The following is a 16,698-nucleotide window of genomic DNA, read 5'->3' on the forward strand; positions in this document are numbered from 1 at the left end:
ACTAGAAGGAAGACACGTGCGAATGAAGGATTAAAGAAGAAGGAGCACGTGACTAAACTTGGAATATAAACTCTGTAATTGTCAATTTGTAGAGCTTATGCATTGTTTGTTGTATGTTGAGTCACGTATGTGTCGCCTATCACCTTCAATGACGTTACCCTAGTCTCCGACGCTTTAGAATAGGATCTTTGCGACTCCTCTTCTCCTAAAGCTATATACAAAACACAGGACACGATGTAGTAACCTTCACAGAACCAGGACATCACTACTTCATCAGCTCAAATCAAGCTCAATGCACTTTGGGACAGAAGTCGTGTATCTGCATAACACAGCTCAAAGGTAGTTTTTTTTTTTTTTCCAGCAAATCGACTGCACCAGCTGACATGTTTGGGAATCTAGCAGCAAAGCTCTGTCTCGGGTACTGTGGAAGCTGTCTAACGTACCTTCTTGCGTTGTCACTCCTTAAGAACCCCAAGCTTGAGTCATCAGGCGATCCTATAAGCTGTTTTTCCAGAGATTTATCAATAGATGCGGACGATACCAAGAAGAAACACTAGTAGTGATGTTATGGATAAAACATATTAAACTAGAGATTACCTCAGTGATGAGTCTAAGCTGATGAACATAATCTTTACCAGGAAACAACGGCTCTCGTGTCATTGTTTCACCGAGTATACAACCGACAGACCAAATATCGATTGCTGCAGTGTATTCTGAGCAATTAAGAAGCAACTCTGGAGCTTGGTACCACCGTGTAACAACATACTCAGTCATGAAGTCTGTCTCGGATTTGGTCCTTGCAAGCCCGAAATCCCCAAGCTTTAGATCACAGTTTGCATTCAGGAGCAGATTGCTGGGTTTTAGATCTCGATGCAGTACATTAGCTGAATGAACGTACTTGAGCCCACGCAGCAACTGATACAGAAAGAACTACAAGCAAAAAAAAAATGGAAACTAGTTACTAAACACCAACAATCCAAACTTCCAAAAAACACACAAACCAAATAAAAAGGAACAAACATAACAAGCAATACTGACTATAACTGTTGTTTGACCAATATTATTTCCTCAGATGCACTAAAATCACAATAGAATATGGATGGCTCTAGCTTCCCGACCCAAGTAACGTCTAAACTAGAAATAGAAGATTCATCTGCAAGATGGTAACTGATAGGTTTCAAAGTAAGAAGCAGAGTGAGGATGAAGTGGTGCCAGCTAGGCGATCAAGTCGGACACATAAGCCTAACAGCAAGTACTTGGATTGACGAAGTCTTGCTGCTTCTTTGTTTCAGTTTCGCAAATAAGAGACGTGGTCTTCCTTGATCGAAGGATCACATTCTCCACTTTCTATTTCCTGTTTTGTAGGAGTTAGTAACTCCACTTTCTGTTTCAGTTATTTGCTTCCTTGTATTCGTTTGTCTATTTAATCAATGAAAAAAACCAAAAATAGGTAGTCTAAACTACCAATCAAATCTCTTGTGTTCTGTTTTACAATCTCTTGGCTTTGAAGAGGGACCAACGTATCAAGTTGGTATCAGAGCGGTTTTCTTTTTTTTTTTTTTCATCTTCATCCATTTTCACCATTTCACCATTGCAAGAACAACTAAAAATTCACGACGTAGATTGGAATTGACTCCACCAACCAGGGACGAGTCAATGGCCAAGGAGAAGGAGAGGATCGACACTATTGAAACAAACATTGGTTCAGTTACGGAGGATGTACGCGCGATCAACACTGGACGATGACAAATTTCGGCTCATGGAGAAGTCTCTTCATCAGTCCATGGAGGAATCGTTTGACCGAATGTTGGATGTTATGAAGACGATGATGCATACTCAAGGAGGAGGAACGGGGTCTGTCAGAAACCGTCAATCCAAAGCACCTCCGCCGTATGGAGAACAACAAAATCTCGCCATCGTACCCACACAAAACAGGGGTGTGAAGCTGGAGTTTCCGAGATTCAACGGCGGTGACCCGACGGAATGGGTGAGCAAGGCGAAACAGTATTTTGCCTATCACGATATGGCCCGGGATCAGAGGGTGAGCTTTGCGTCGTACCACTTGACGGAGGAAGCGAACCTCTGGTGGCAGGCAAAATCAAAAGCAATTGGTTTACCCGATCGACAGACTCCATGGGAGCGGTTCGAAGTGGAGCTATGGACTCGATTTGGGCCTCTGGATGGTGAGGATTTCGATGAAGCACTGTGTCACATCCAGCAGAAGGGTTCCTTATTGGAGTTCCAACGGGAGTTTGAGCGGTTGCAGAACAAGGTGGAGGGCTGGACGGAGAAGGCTTTGGTGGGAGCGTTTATGGGGGGGTTACACAAATCAATTTCGAGCGGCATAAGGATCTTCAAGCCTAAGACCTTGCTGGAGGTCATCAACTATGCGAGATTGAGAGACGACCAGTTACAACACGAAAAACGGTGGAACAACCCTCGCATCATGGCACCACCACCGGCGTATACAGTGAGTCATCCTCGCGGGGAGATCTAAGTCTACGCCACCACGAAAATTAAGTTGGGAGGAGCTGAAGAAAAAGCGCAGTTTGGGATTATGCTTTAGCTGCGACGATAAATTTTTTCTGGGGCACAAATGCAAGCAACCGCAACTGTTCATCATGGAGAGTGAAGCTGATGGGGAAGAGGTCGCGGTTGAGACCATGGAGGAGGTCGACCAGTCCCCGGAGATCACACTACACGCCTTAACTGGTTGGGATGCGCCGACAACCATTCGTCTTCGAGCAGACATCGGCAAACACCACCTGCTCGCCTTGGTCGACAGTGGCTCGACCCATAACTTCATCAGCCTGAAAGCGGCACAACGGCTCCGATTGAAGTTTACGCCAACACCATCGTTTCGGGTTCGTGTGGCTAACGGGGAACCTTTGACATGTGCCGGCAAGTTCGATGAGGTTCTGGTTCAGATCGGCGAGGCGGCATTCACGGTGACCTTGCACGCACTACCATTGGTGGGCCTCGACCTAGTCTTAGGAGTTAAATGGCTTGAAACTCTAGGCCCAACAGTTTGTGACTGGAAGGCCTGTACCATACAAATCGAGTGGGCCGGACAGACTCACACTTTGACTGGGCTTCAACACGGATTGATCCAAGCCACTGATACTAACGACATCGTCAAAGAAGCTCGCCAAGGCCAAACTCTGTTCGCGATCTGTCTTTCTGACGTGAATCCGACGCTGCTACCGGTCGAACCTGAGATGCAAGCTCTCATACAAGAATTCGATACACTCTTTCACACACCCGATGAGTTACCACCACGACGTGCGATCGAGCATCGGATCCCACTCAAGGAAGGTAACGACCCAATCAATGTCCGACCGTATCGTTATGCGTATTTTCAGAAGGAGGAGATTGAGAAGCAAGTCTCGGAGATGCTCAAATCCGGAATCATTCGTCAGAGTTGCAGTCCGTTCTCGTCACCGGTTCTGCTGGTCAAGAAAAAGGATGGGTCGTGGCGTTTTTGCACAGACTACCGAGCACTCAACGCAGCTACCATAAAGGACCGCGTCCCCATTCCAACTGTTGAGGACATGCTCGACGAACTGCACGGAGTGGCATTCTTTACAAAGCTTGACCTCACTGCGGGATATCACCAGGTGCGAATGCATCCCTCCGACATCCACAAGACAGCATTCCGCACACACAACGGTCATTACGAGTACCTCGTCATGCCCTTTGGTCTATGCAACGCACCATCTACGTTCCAAGCTCTGATGAACGAGATTTTTCGTCCGTTGATGCGCAAGTCGGTGTTGGTTTTTTTTACGACATCCTCGTTTATAGCCCGACATGGGAGTCGCACCTTCAACATGTTCGTGAGGTTTTCAGTCTCCTCCAACACCATGGCTTGTCGGTAAAGTTTAAAAAATGTGATTTCGGTAAGCGGGAGCTGGAGTACTTGGGTCATATCATCTCCACTACAGGCGTCAAGGTGGATCAGTCCAAGGTGCAAGCGATGTTAGACTGGCCAGTTCCCACCACGGTGACGGAGCTGCGTGGATTTTTGGGCCTTACCGGCTACTATCGCAAATTTGTGCGAGACTATGGTCTCATTGCAAGGCCACTTACCAACCTCCTACGCAAAGGCCAGTTCACTTGGGGGTCGGAAGCAGAGGATGCTTTCCTGAAGCTGAAAACAGCAATGACGACGACACCAACTCTCGCACTGCCCGACTTTACTCAACCCTTCGTGATACAGACAGACGCCTCTGGTGATGGTATTGGTGCGGTTTTAACTCAAAACGATCAACCTATTGCCTTCATGAGCAGGTCACTGGGCGTGTCAAAGAAGGCATGGTCCACATACGCTAGGGAGATGTTGGCTATCCTCATCGCAATACGGACTTGGCGGCCATACCTATTGGGTCGACGCTTTACAATCCAAACAGATCAGAGAAGTCTCCGTTACATGTTGGAACAGCGTATCCTCACACCAGAACAGCAGAAGTCGATGGGCAAGCTGGTGGGGTACGGTTATGAGATAGTGTACCGTCCAGGCAAAACCAACGCGGCGGCTGATGCATTGTCTCGTTTACCGGAGAGCCCCACATTACAGGCCATTTCGGTTCCATATGCGTCTATCTGGGCGACTCTGCGTGATTTGGCAAAAACGGATCCGTACTTGGTTCGTATTGGGCAACGGTAACCGCCAAGCCTGGTCAGCCATACAGTTGGCGAGAAGGGTTGTTATGCTACAATAACCGAGTGGTTATTCCACCCACATCACCGCTTATTAGCCAACTCCTCCATGAGCATCATGATACACCACAAGGGGGCCACTCTTGCGTGCTCCGCACGTTTAAGCGTCTCTCTCGCCAGTTTTATTGGCCTGGTATGCACAAGACGATCGTGGAGTATGTGAGTCGGTGTGACACTTGCCAGCGTGCTAAGTCTCAGACCATGTCACCCGCTGGTCTTCTTCAACCCTTGCCGATACCATGCCAAGTGTGGGAGGATGTTTCCATGGACTTTGTGGATGGGTTGCCAACTTCCAACAAGTTCACGTCTATCCTTGTGGTCGTTGACAGGTTAAGTAAGTCTGCTCATTTGATTCCCTTGACTCATCCTTATACAGCTGCGAGTGTCGCCACAAAATTTGTTGCCAACATCATCAAACTCCACGCTCAATTCTCAGTGATCGGGATCCGGTTTTCTTGAGTAACTTTTGGAAGGAGTTCTGGAAGATTTCGGGCACCAAGCTGCGCATGTCCACCGCATACCATCCCCAAACAGATGACCAAACAGAGGTGGTTAATCGGTGTATTGAGCAGTTCCTTTGTTGCTTTGTTCAGCACCATCCGACGCAATGGAGTGGTCTACTTCCATGGGCAGAGTACTGGTACAACACGTCCTACCACTCTTCCACTGGTATGACACCGTTCGAGGCTCTTTACGGCCGCCCACCACCACAGCTGCCACGGTATGAACTCGGCTCTTCCTCCTTTGCTGAGATTGATGTTCAGATGCGAGAGAGAGATGAGGTTTTGGGTGAGCTGAAACGACATTTGGAGGCCGCTAATAACCGTATGCGACAGTCAGCCAACCGCAAACGTCGCGATGTTGAATTTCAAGTCGGCGACTGGGTCTTTCTGCGTCTGCAGCCTTACCGCCAACAGTCCGTGCTCCGCCGTTCTTGTCAAAAGCTCGCCAATCGCTATTTTGGTCCTTTTCAGGTGGAGCAACGTATTGGTATGGTCGCTTATCGCTTGAAGCTGCTGGAGGGTTCCCGGATTCACCCTGTGTTCCATGTTTCCTTGTTGAAGAAGTGGGTCGGAGAAGATGATCCAGTGGCGGTGGAACTTCCTCCACTTCGTGACAATGGCGTCTTTCATTTGGAGCCGGCGGAAGTTCTCTCTGTCCGCATGATTCAGATTGGGGCAAAGCGCAAACCCGAAGTGTTGATTCGTTGGCATCAGCTACCTATAGAGGAGGCGACGTGGGAAGACGCTACTCAGCTCCACGCAAGTTTTCCACATTTTTCGATGAACCTTGAGGACAAGGTTCTGTTGGAGGGCGGGAGTATTGATAGGTTTCAAAGTAAGAAGCAGAGTGAGGATGAAGTGGTGCCAGCTAGGCGATCAAGTCGGACACGTAAGCATAACAGCAAGTACTTGGATTGACGAAGTCTTGCTGCTTCTTTGTTTCAGTTTCGCAAATAAGAAACATGGTCTTCCTTGATCGAAGGATCACATTCTCCACTTTCTATTTCCTGTTTTGTAGGAATTAGTAACTCCACTTTCTGTTTCAGTTATTTGCTTCCTTGTATTCGTTTGTCTATTTAATCAATGAAAAAAACCAAAAATAGGTAGTCTAAACTACCAATCAAATCTCTTGTGTTCTGTTTTACAATCTCTTGGCTTTGAAGAGGGACCAACGTATCAGTAACATGAAGAATGAAGCATACCCGACAATGATCATCAGTCAACAGTTGGTTAGAACGTATAATCTGGTGGAGATCAGTGTCCATGAGCTCATAAACAATGTAAACATCATTGAAGTTCTCTCTCCGTGGTGGTCTTATTATATCCTTTACAGCAATAACCTGTCCAGTGAGTAAACCAATATATAAAGATTCACAACACACTAAAAATAGATACAAGGAAAAAAACAAACAGAGATCAAGTGAGTGGCGTACATTTTCATGATGAAGCTTAATCTCTCTCAAAGTTCTTTTAGCGTCGATAATGTTATCAAAAGCATTACCAATCTTCTTGATAGCAACCTCTTCTCCAGTCTCTGAGTTTATAGCAGCACTGATCATCAAACATTGAACCACAAGTTAAAATTAAAGATCATCGACATATACAAAGAAGAAACCCAGAAGAAGTTCACAATTCCACAGTTCAAATTGACAAGTTCCAAATTAGAGAAACCCTATTTTACAAAGTTCAAAATCAGAAAACCAATCGTTCCCAAATTGAAAAGAAGACTCACCAGACGATTCCGTAAGCGCCTCTACCGATCGGGCGAAGAGGAGGAACATATTTTCTGGAAACTTCGAAGAGATTGCCATAGACATTATATTGGACATAGCTACCACCATGAGTAGGCACCCCTTTGCTGCTCTGATCACCTGAACTGCCGAAACAACTCTCCGCCGACATCGGAATCCCCAAAGATAGAACCAACCCTAGATACACGCCACAGAGAAATTGAGGAGGAAGAGAGAGAGAGAGATAAGCTTGTAGCTTAAATCTGTAACAACCCGTCCCGTGGACCCCACTAGCCTCACTGCTAGCCGCCCAAACGGACCCCAAGTTGGCCCTGCAGGGCATCGATCATAACCCATCACTGTGGAAATCCACATCCACCAGTAGGTTATTGGTGCGCCAGGCGTTCCTCGAACCCTGGTCCCCACCTTTTAACAACCTTCCCACAGGACAAGCTATCACCAATTGAGTGCAGATCAATTGGTGGCAACTTGTCCTGTGGGAAGGTTGTTAAAGGGTGAGGACCAGGGTTCGAGGAACGCCTGGCGCACCAATAACCTACTGGTGGATGTGGATTTCCACAGTGACGGGTTAGGATCGATGCCCTGCAGGGCCAGCTTGGGGTCCGTTTGGGCGGCTAGCAGTGAGGCTAGCGGACTAGCAGTGAAGCTAGTGGGGTCCACGGGACGGGTTGTTACAAAATCAATAAATTGAGTTGAGGAGAGATGGGTGGGTGTTGACATTTCTAACAGTCGACCTTTTTTATTCAACAGTGAAAGGTAGAAAAGGCTCCTCCACTCGGGCGACCCGTGAACCCTTTTCAAAACCGGGTTTTTCCTATTCTTCTTCTTTGGTTTTTTCCTTTGTTAAAGACTTAAAAGTCAAGTCAGTTTCAATTTGGTGTATTGGTATCTTAGTTAAGTTGGATATGAATTATATCCGATGATTGTTCTAAATTAATTAATTGATGCATGAATTTCATATAACCGTAGTAGACGTTAATGACTTCAAGCAGGGAATGTCATTGATATACAAGAATTTTAATAAGGGTCCGATTTTAGTGTTTTGAGTAGCTAGGTGTATAAGAATTTTAAATGGTCATTTTCTGCATTAATTAAAAATTCAAATTTCCTCTAAAAAACTAGATACACAATCATTTAAACCAAAAGAAAATCTTAAATCATACAGTAAGAATTAAATTTACATTAAAAAAATAATCCAATTGAAGTGATGTTGAACGATTTTTTTGTTCGGTTACAAGATGGGAATCACATTTTCAGATCAACAAAACATTATTTCATTACTATTAAATACTAAATAACTAAAGAAATGCAAATCAACTTACTTGCCCACTACAAATAGAGTAAGTAAGAGATCAATCTTATGATAAAATCCTTCAATTCTTAGTCTTGGACAAACTTTTAGTCACTGTACAAAACTTGCAATCGATTTGGAAAAACAACAACTTTGCATTGGAAAAACTTTTAGTCATCCCACATTGTTATATGGTAGCAAATAAACCTCGAGAAAATGCATGAGTCCAACAATCATTTCAAAATTTTCAAAAAAATAAATTTGTTTATTATAAAAAAGTTTAATAATATTACATTTGTTTTTGGTTTGGACATTTAATACCTCATTATTTTTTTCATTGCAATAAAAATACTTCAGTTATTTAATATCCAATGATTGTTCTAAATTAATTAATTGATGCATGAATTTCATATAATCGTAGTAGACGTTAGTAACTCCATGTGGGAATGTCCTTGATATACAAATTTTTTAATATGTGTCCGATTTTGTTTTGTTTTGTAATGCGAGGTGACTATAGAAAGAGAGAAGCTAAGTGGGGTGAAGGAAGAAGAAGATCGAGACTTTGGGGACACTAGGGTTGACTGACGGTTGCAATCAAAATATACTTATATACACATCACCAGGGCTTGCGTGCCGTTTATGCAGACGATAACAGAACAGCGTGCTGTTTTATGCAGAAAACAACAGAACGGTGTGCCGTTTTATGCATAAGATCAAAGTAATTGTCGTTGGTCCCGTATGTTCCCTCTATTAGTCTCTATGTTGTGATACCACATCAGACTATCTCAACTTATGGTTGATTAAATAAATAAGATTTCCATTAATTTAGTAAAACTAATAAAGAAATTAAATCAACTTTAGAACATTCTTTTTTTTTTCCAAGAGAAGAGGTGAATCAAAATTCTGAAAGGATTAAATCTTCGATTACTCTAGAAAAAGGAAATAAACAAAATAAAATCCTAAAAGGATTAGGAATGGTACTAAAGCATTATATAAACATTGATAGGGCAACGTTCTCTCTTCACAACTCATCATTCATCAACACAACACAGCACAACTCAACTTTCTCTTTGATTCAGCGAGTTCGAGATCTCATAAAGTTGGATTTGTTGAAGACAACTATATTATACCAATCAAAGTATTCATAGATTGTGGATTCTATAGACCCCATCCCTTTTCCATTATGCGATTGTGGATTCTATAGACCCCATCCCTTTTCCATTATGCGTGATGAAGTCCAACCGGAACACCATTCTGCCTAACTTGAAAAGAGTCAAATAAATAGCTTCGTATTCGTAATTACTGAAATGTAGGAGGTTGAGTTATCAATATTCAATAGTCGAATCACTTTTGTTTCGTTTTAAAAATGTCATTTTGCATTTGCATTTGCTATAACTGAACATCAAGGAAAGCAGTCAAAGCACCATAATTACATGTTTCTTCTATTCACAAATCAAGTCTTGACACTTCTAATCATCAATGCCAATGTCACTCCCAATTCTTCAGCATATTTCTTCCAGAGGCTCTCGAACAATGCGTCTCGAGCAGAGATCACAATCTTCGACAAGCTACGTGTTTCATTAGAGACAAGATCAAACCTTTCCGAAAGTTCTATCACTGACTTCTTCAAATGCTCCAACAACAACATATTAGGAACCGACCCTTCTTGTACCGCTGTGTTTAACTTCTTCACACTGGTTACAACAGCCTCGAGATCTTTAATAACCGTGAATCTGTCTGATAAGAGTGTGTTTTTGATCTCCGGGTTAACCTCGTTCTGCAATTCCATTAAAGCTTGTGCCCATGGAAGCTCCTCCATCTCCTTTGAAACTCTTAGATAGAATAGGTTCTTGGAAGAACCTGAAAACGCTGCAGCAAACACGCTGAATATGTATAAAGTCTTGACCTTTACACCGTATAGAGCTCGTAAGAGGACTTTAACTTTCACAGAGTGTTTCTTCTTAGCCTTCTTGGATATATGATGATGATGATGATCCATCGATTCAACAAGCTTACTCAAAACAGCTCCGCAGTGTTCGATTCTCGGGTTCTTGGAGACCATGTGCTGATTCCAACTGTCGATATACGATACCTGGAGTTCCTTTGTCTCGAGCTTACTAAAAGCAAACTTGAGCAATAGGTTTCCATGGTTGAGACGATCTAGCTCTGAGGTGAAGAAGGCGTTGCAGAGTTCAAGCAGCTTTAAGCTAACATCAGAGTAGATATAAATCAGATTTTCCTCCAAGTCCGATACAGAAAGCTCCAGATCCTTCACGAGTGTCCTGATACTCTTGTGTGTCTCGCAAAGAGACTCCATGGCTTGTATCATCCAAGAAACACTAACGATATCATTCTTATCTTTTGGTATAAGTTGTCTAATCGATACCGTCAAGTTTGTCTCGAAGTTATTCAACAGCGAGAGAAGCTTTGGCGATAATCCAGCATCGTTGCTCTTCTTAAACAGAATCTTTAACGGGTTTCTAAAGTGGAAGAACCGGAGAGAAGGATCTTGTTTACAAGTTTTGCTCATATTACCTGAACATGCAAAAAAGAAGAAACAGAGTTAGTAGTCTGAAACAGTGAACAAAAACACCAATAACATTGTTCTGAATCCTGATTTAAATATTGCCCATCAAGCTTGAATTCCATATAAGATCTTTTCAATAGCTGTAACACCAACAACGTTCAAATGAATAGACTTCAAGAATGCTCAGACAAAACATAACTTTCAGTAAACCAAACAAGAAGCAGGTCTTAAAAATCCGAATTCCAAAGATTGGTTAATTTCACATCTAAATTGACATTAAGAAAAAGTAGCAAACTCGCCGACAATTAACATGACCAACGATTTACTCACCTAAAGAGAGAGTCTCTTGGGCTATGTTACCGCTTACTTCAATGGGTGGGCTAATTCAACAACCGAAGATATGAAAGGAGAGAACAAAAGCAAAAAAAAACCTAATCTAACTTTGCAGAGAAAAGAACTCTAAAAGAAAGTATAAATAGGAGGACGGGTTTAGTGTTCTTACCGAGTAGAAGTAGATAATAGGGATTCGAAGAAATGTCGAAGAAACAAACGCAGAGACTTAAAAACGCGTTCTTATAGGAAGAAGGAATCAACTAAACGTGCCGTGTTCTGCAGATCAACGCAATCCAACAACAACTTTAACTCCCTTCCGCGTTGGTTTTGCTATTGCTAGTTGTAAAGGACTTGCTACGCGGCACTGACTACGAATACAGACAAACATATACAGTTAGGGATTTAGGATGTCTTAATTGTCACGCAGTTGTTGACATTTGTCACTATACCACTAATAAAAAAGCAAAAGTGGTAAGTGTGTTTATAGCCGCCGGATATTTTCTCAATCTGAGGGCTAGAAAGTTCTGGTTTCTGCGCGATAATAATTGTTTTATTTTGGGGGTATATTTGTCATTCTGTCTTCGTATTTCGTAAAAGCTCCAGGCCCATATCACTGGGCTTTTTTTGCAACGAAAACAACATGTGACTTGTGAGTTTGATAGACCAACATATTCATAGAATGCTCTGTTTTCTTGTGAAGTTATTGTTGAACTTGAAGAAAATTATCCAAACAGAACTAATGCTAAAAACGGTCCGATAAAAGCCGTCATAGCATCTCTATCATTTGGATCACGTGAATAACTGTGACCTCTTCTTATCAGAAGATAATATCCGATTCAGTATATTTTCCTTTTTATTATTTAACGCAATGATGAAACAGCTAAGGAATAGTACACATGGATCCATTTTGGGTACCGTTGAGAGTGACCACCACGATGTTGATCGATCCATCATACATGGATTTGTATGAAATGTGTGAGTGTGAATATAACTCCGATCATCATCTTATGTTGAAAATAACAGCTAGGTTGGTCCACTGTCCACACATCTTATAATCATACCACTATTATCAAGCGTAGACATATTCGTCTTGATGTCTAACAAAATAACAAAACCATTACCATTATCATCTTATAACACTACGTAGTCTACGTTGGTGATGTTTGGGACGACAGAGATATATACACAGAGAAAATTTTCATAATTAGACAGTGAGCTAAAAGAATTAAGATAATAATTTTGTCACATACAAGAAATTAAAAATTGATTAACAGAAAAAAATATTTTAAGAACTAATGGTCGGAAAATTTTCAGTTCCTTCTCATACATCTTTTATCTACGGTCTCTTGAACTTTCACTTTCGCTCGTCTCAGCCACAGCCGCTGAAATTTCAGTCTGTCGCTGGTTATAATCGCGGCTTGCATGCTCTCTCGTGGCTCGTCGTTCCTGCTAAAAGTATACTCTGTGAGTAAATAAAACGACTTACTTCAAATGTTTATTTGTGAGTGATTATAAACACTTACGTCACGATAGAACAAGTCTTCAGCTTCAAGCATGTGTATAATATGACCCATTTTAGGTCTCTTATTCGCATCGGGATCCACACAACGCAGCGCGACGAGCAACACACGTTTGAGAGCTTTTGAAGTTGGCGGTTCTGGTATTTTTGGATCGACTACTTCCTCAGACCTTCGGTTTCCAACCATTGATTTCAACCACTCAACCAAATTCACCTAACAAAACGAGACAGTCAAGTCAATAACCGATAATACAAGGAACAAGCACACCGTTTTGAAACCTTAGAAAAATGGATACCTCTCCTTGAGGTCGACTATAATCAACAGGGTTTCTTCCGGTGATTATCTCCATGATCAATATCCCAAAACTATAGATATCACTCTTTTCAGTCAGCATTCCCGTGCAAGCATACTCAGGTGCTACATATCTACATAACAAACCAGTCAAGGAATAATCAAAAATGTGTTTCAAGAACTTGGTATCCTTAAAACTATCTAACTTAATATGCCAAACTAAACAATTTACCCGAAAGTCCCCATCACACGTGTTGTCACGTAACTGCTCTCAGAGAACAACAGCTTAGCAAGTCCAAAATCTGATACCTTAGCATTCCATTGACGATCAAGCAAGATATTACTTGATTTAATGTCCCGATGAACCACTTTTGGTTCGAGACCTTCGTGTAGATACGCCAATCTGTGGGAATATCAACAAAGAAATTACATATAATAGAAAAAGAAGAATTCAAAAAAATGAAAGTAATCAATCGGGTCTCGGAAGTGTTACCCTTTCGCCATGCCAAGTATTATGTTCATACGAATATCCCAAGTCAGTGGACTTTTGTCACCAACATCACCATGAATCCATTGCTCCAAGTTTCCATTATCAACGTAGTCATACACAAGCATCCTAATTTCCCAAACCATTAGCGTAGAGTTATCAATCACAAAATGTACCGAGCAAAATTCCACATTACGCATGCGGGGTTCTTTTTTTTTACCTGTATGCACCTTCAACACAGTACCCTAAAAGCCTAACGAGATTCTTATGCCGTACACGCCCAATGGCTTCCACTTCCACTCTAAACTCCTTCTCAGCTTGACCCCTTCCAACATAATTAAAGAACGGTTTAGAGTACAAATCAAATCACAAGGACCACATTAATTACACAACACAACAAACACATTCCAAGGACCACATTCTTCCCCTAAACAAGACATTGTATACTCATCCAAGTACAAAGAACACTAAAACCATTCCTGTTGTTAAAAAATCAATTTTGACATTGTAATGTAAAAACCAAAACTTGATCAAAGTACCTGTTGTTAAGAAGATTCTTGACAGCGACTTTAGTACCATCAGTGAAAACGCCACTGTACACAATCCCATAACCACCTTCTCCGATCACATTCTCTTCACACAATCCATTGGTAGCAGCTTCGAGCTCACGAAGAGTATACCATCTTCCCCAACCAAGATGCGAAACCTCAGGTCCAACACAACCACTCCCTGAAAACGAAGCCGTTTCACTAGCGCTCACCGTTCCTCTGCTTTCACCACTCGAGAACACAACTCGGTGCTCGATCTTCCCGATATCGACTTGGATCTCCGCCGCAACGGGCTGCGTCTGGTGGTGGTAATGGTCTTGCGCCGGAACGATCTCCTGAATCTCTTTGGAAACCGGCGGGCTCGCTACCGCTGCGGACGCGAAATCGGCGTGACGTGGCTTGCGGTGTCTCCGGCGAGAGGTTAAACAGAGGGAGAGGAAGAAGAGAGCGATGACGATAAGAGATCCGAGTAAAATACCGATGACGACCCAAAGCTTAAGACCAAAGATCGATGTTGGTTTGGAGAGCTCGTTGTTAATTGAATCAGGATTGAATAAAGACATCGTCATTCGAATCTTTCGCCGGAAAAGAATAAAACTTTCCGGCGAATCAATGGATATGTATATGGATAATAATAATAATAATAATAATAATAATAATAATCAGTTAAATCACAGTTGCATGTTGTGGCTTTTAGGCTAAACAACGAAAATAAAAAATAAAAACAGAGAGAGAGAGAAGAATCGAACAGAACCGAAAACAGAGGATTGAGTAAAAAACAAAGAGACGAAATAAACAAATTCGAATCGAATAAATTATTAGAAAAAGGCTCTCTCTCAGTGTTGTTGTCTGTTTAATGTAATCTCTGAGAGAGAGAGAGAGAGAGAAGTGAGTATGGATGATGAGCTGTCGTCTGATTCTCTATCTCACAGTTGTTGTATAACTACGCATGTTGATGACGGCGACGTTAATTAAATGACGATGTTACCCTTTTAGGTTTAGGCGAAAAGGCAGAGGGACCTACGTATTCTGGAAGGGATTTGTTTGTAATTAATACAGACGACGAGATGACCGAACTATAAATACAAGTTGATACAACTCATACAAGTCTAGTAAAATCTCTATAAATTAATAATATTGAAACCAAGACATTTTATTAATTTATAGTGATATTAATTTAAATAAATTAACAAATATTATTTTATAGTGTAAATTATTAATTATTAATTTATAGATATATTTTTAATTGTTTAAATTCTTTAAAATTATTAATTGAGACAATTTTAGCAAAATAAGATTAGATTTTCGGATGTTGTAAATTTTATGGTTTAGGAATTGAACTTATAATATCTAGAAAAAATTATTGACAATTAATTACAAATACTATAGACAAATTGAGTTATACACATGACATACATAAATTCAGATTTATGAATAATAATATCAATTGTCCTATTTTAATAGTCTGTTAAATTATCAAATTGTAAATAATGCATATCTAAAAATTGAAAACTTTAAAATTTAACTATTTTTATGACATGTTATAGAATATTTTAGAGATATAGTTATAGTTTGAAAATACAACATTACAATCGTTTTATAGAAATAAGCTTTAGGAGAAACATACATTATTATATCAATATAGATATATATATATATATGTAAATTTACATGAATGTTAATTTATGATATTATTGGAATCATAATTTACATAGGGATTTCAAAAAAAAATTATTTTATTATCTTATCGAATTTTGTTAATTTTTATATTGGTCTGATTTGGGACCAGTAAAATTTATTAATTTATAATATTTATTAATTTATAGAGTATTAATTTATAGAGGTTTCACTGTACAATTTTTGTGGACATTTTAAGTTTGTTTTTTTATCCTAGAAGAAATTAATGTACTACTAACTAAGATTAGTACATATTTAGTCGTCAAAAAAATTAAAATAATGTTAGCTCTCTGTTATGTTTGTTTGATATCGAATCATGATGGTTTGACTAGAAGAAACATTATTGTATGCACAAAACAGAATAATTTTTATTTTGAAGGAAGCTACGTTTTCAGTACTGCTATTAAAGGGCATTAATATCGAATTAGTTTTTTTCTTTTTTGGAGAAATAAGGAATCAAAAGACTTTGTTATACCGAAGAGACTAGTCACTAGAGTGCATTAATTAACAACATTTCGTTCGTAAAAGAAAATGTATGATTTGGAGGAATTTGGACCTTTCACTTAATTTTTGTTTTTTATTTTTATTGCTTTTGAATTGTGTTCTTTTTTCCACACCTTTTTTAATCACACTAGACGACGTCTACATAAGAAGGATATGTTGTAGAGTTGCCAGATCGGCATTCCATTTGACAAAACGAAAATAGAGAATATTTTTTTCTTTATTCTTTTCATTAAATTAATAGTAGTAAATCCTTTACAATAATGACTAGTATAATAAATTAAGGGGATCATCAATTCAAGGGTATAAAACTTTAGTCAATTTAAAATTGTATGCGTCAAAGGATCCACGAGCGTAAGTTTCCAAATTTATTTTCAGAGTATACTAGGTGCTTGCTTCCCCATGCAACGTGTGGGTTGTGGTGTAGTTGACACTTTTTTTTTTTTTTTGTCTTTTTCGTTTTCTCTTTTGTATTATTTCATTTTAATTAGGCATATACGGGCTTTGCCGTCACTTTTATTTATACACTATATGTTTATACTATTTTGTT

General features: G+C 40.4%; 3 protein-coding genes across 6 annotated transcripts; all 3 read right to left on the reverse strand.

Annotated features, from left to right (window-relative positions):
• Positions 1-125: 125 nt before the first annotated feature.
• Positions 126-7,171, reverse strand: LOC104712306 (mitogen-activated protein kinase 4-like). The gene is made up of 5 exons (XM_010429168.3): positions 6,955-7,171; positions 6,656-6,773; positions 6,425-6,562; positions 598-930; positions 126-502 (listed from the first exon to the last, which is right to left on the reverse strand). Exons 1-5 carry the CDS (start codon positions 7,122-7,124, stop codon positions 290-292), a joined length of 972 nt encoding a protein of 323 aa, XP_010427470.1. The 5' UTR covers positions 7,125-7,171; the 3' UTR covers positions 126-289.
• Positions 7,172-9,612: 2,441 nt separating this feature from the next.
• Positions 9,613-11,601, reverse strand: LOC104712312 (protein BPS1, chloroplastic). Of its 3 annotated transcripts, XM_019233134.2 has the most exons (3): positions 11,294-11,553; positions 11,122-11,171; positions 9,613-10,799 (listed from the first exon to the last, which is right to left on the reverse strand). In XM_019233134.2, exon 3 carries the CDS (start codon positions 10,792-10,794, stop codon positions 9,718-9,720), a length of 1,077 nt encoding a protein of 358 aa, XP_019088679.1. In that variant the 5' UTR covers positions 10,795-10,799; positions 11,122-11,171; positions 11,294-11,553; the 3' UTR covers positions 9,613-9,717. The 3 variants fall into 3 exon arrangements, with proteins under 3 accessions (XP_019088679.1, XP_010427492.1, XP_087334988.1); XM_010429190.2 differs by lacking the exon at positions 11,122-11,171 and having other exon boundaries at positions 11,294-11,601; XM_087478862.1 differs by lacking the exon at positions 11,294-11,553 and having other exon boundaries at positions 11,122-11,278.
• A 705-nt stretch (positions 11,602-12,306) lies between these two features.
• LOC104712324 (putative serine/threonine-protein kinase At1g01540) lies at positions 12,307-14,915 on the reverse strand. Of its 2 annotated transcripts, none has more exons than XM_010429206.3 (7): positions 13,962-14,915; positions 13,643-13,747; positions 13,429-13,551; positions 13,168-13,338; positions 12,940-13,069; positions 12,648-12,857; positions 12,307-12,570 (listed from the first exon to the last, which is right to left on the reverse strand). In XM_010429206.3, exons 1-7 carry the CDS (start codon positions 14,537-14,539, stop codon positions 12,457-12,459), a joined length of 1,431 nt encoding a protein of 476 aa, XP_010427508.1. In that variant the 5' UTR covers positions 14,540-14,915; the 3' UTR covers positions 12,307-12,456. The 2 variants fall into 2 exon arrangements, with proteins under 2 accessions (XP_010427508.1, XP_010427500.1); XM_010429198.3 differs by having other exon boundaries at positions 12,307-12,573; positions 13,962-14,892.
• Positions 14,916-16,698: the final 1,783 nt, after the last annotated feature.

Source organism: Camelina sativa, chromosome 2 (assembly GCF_030686135.1).
Source record: "Camelina sativa cultivar CO46 ecotype springtype chromosome 2, ASM3068613v1".
Taxonomy (NCBI): Eukaryota; Viridiplantae; Streptophyta; class Magnoliopsida; order Brassicales; family Brassicaceae; genus Camelina; species Camelina sativa.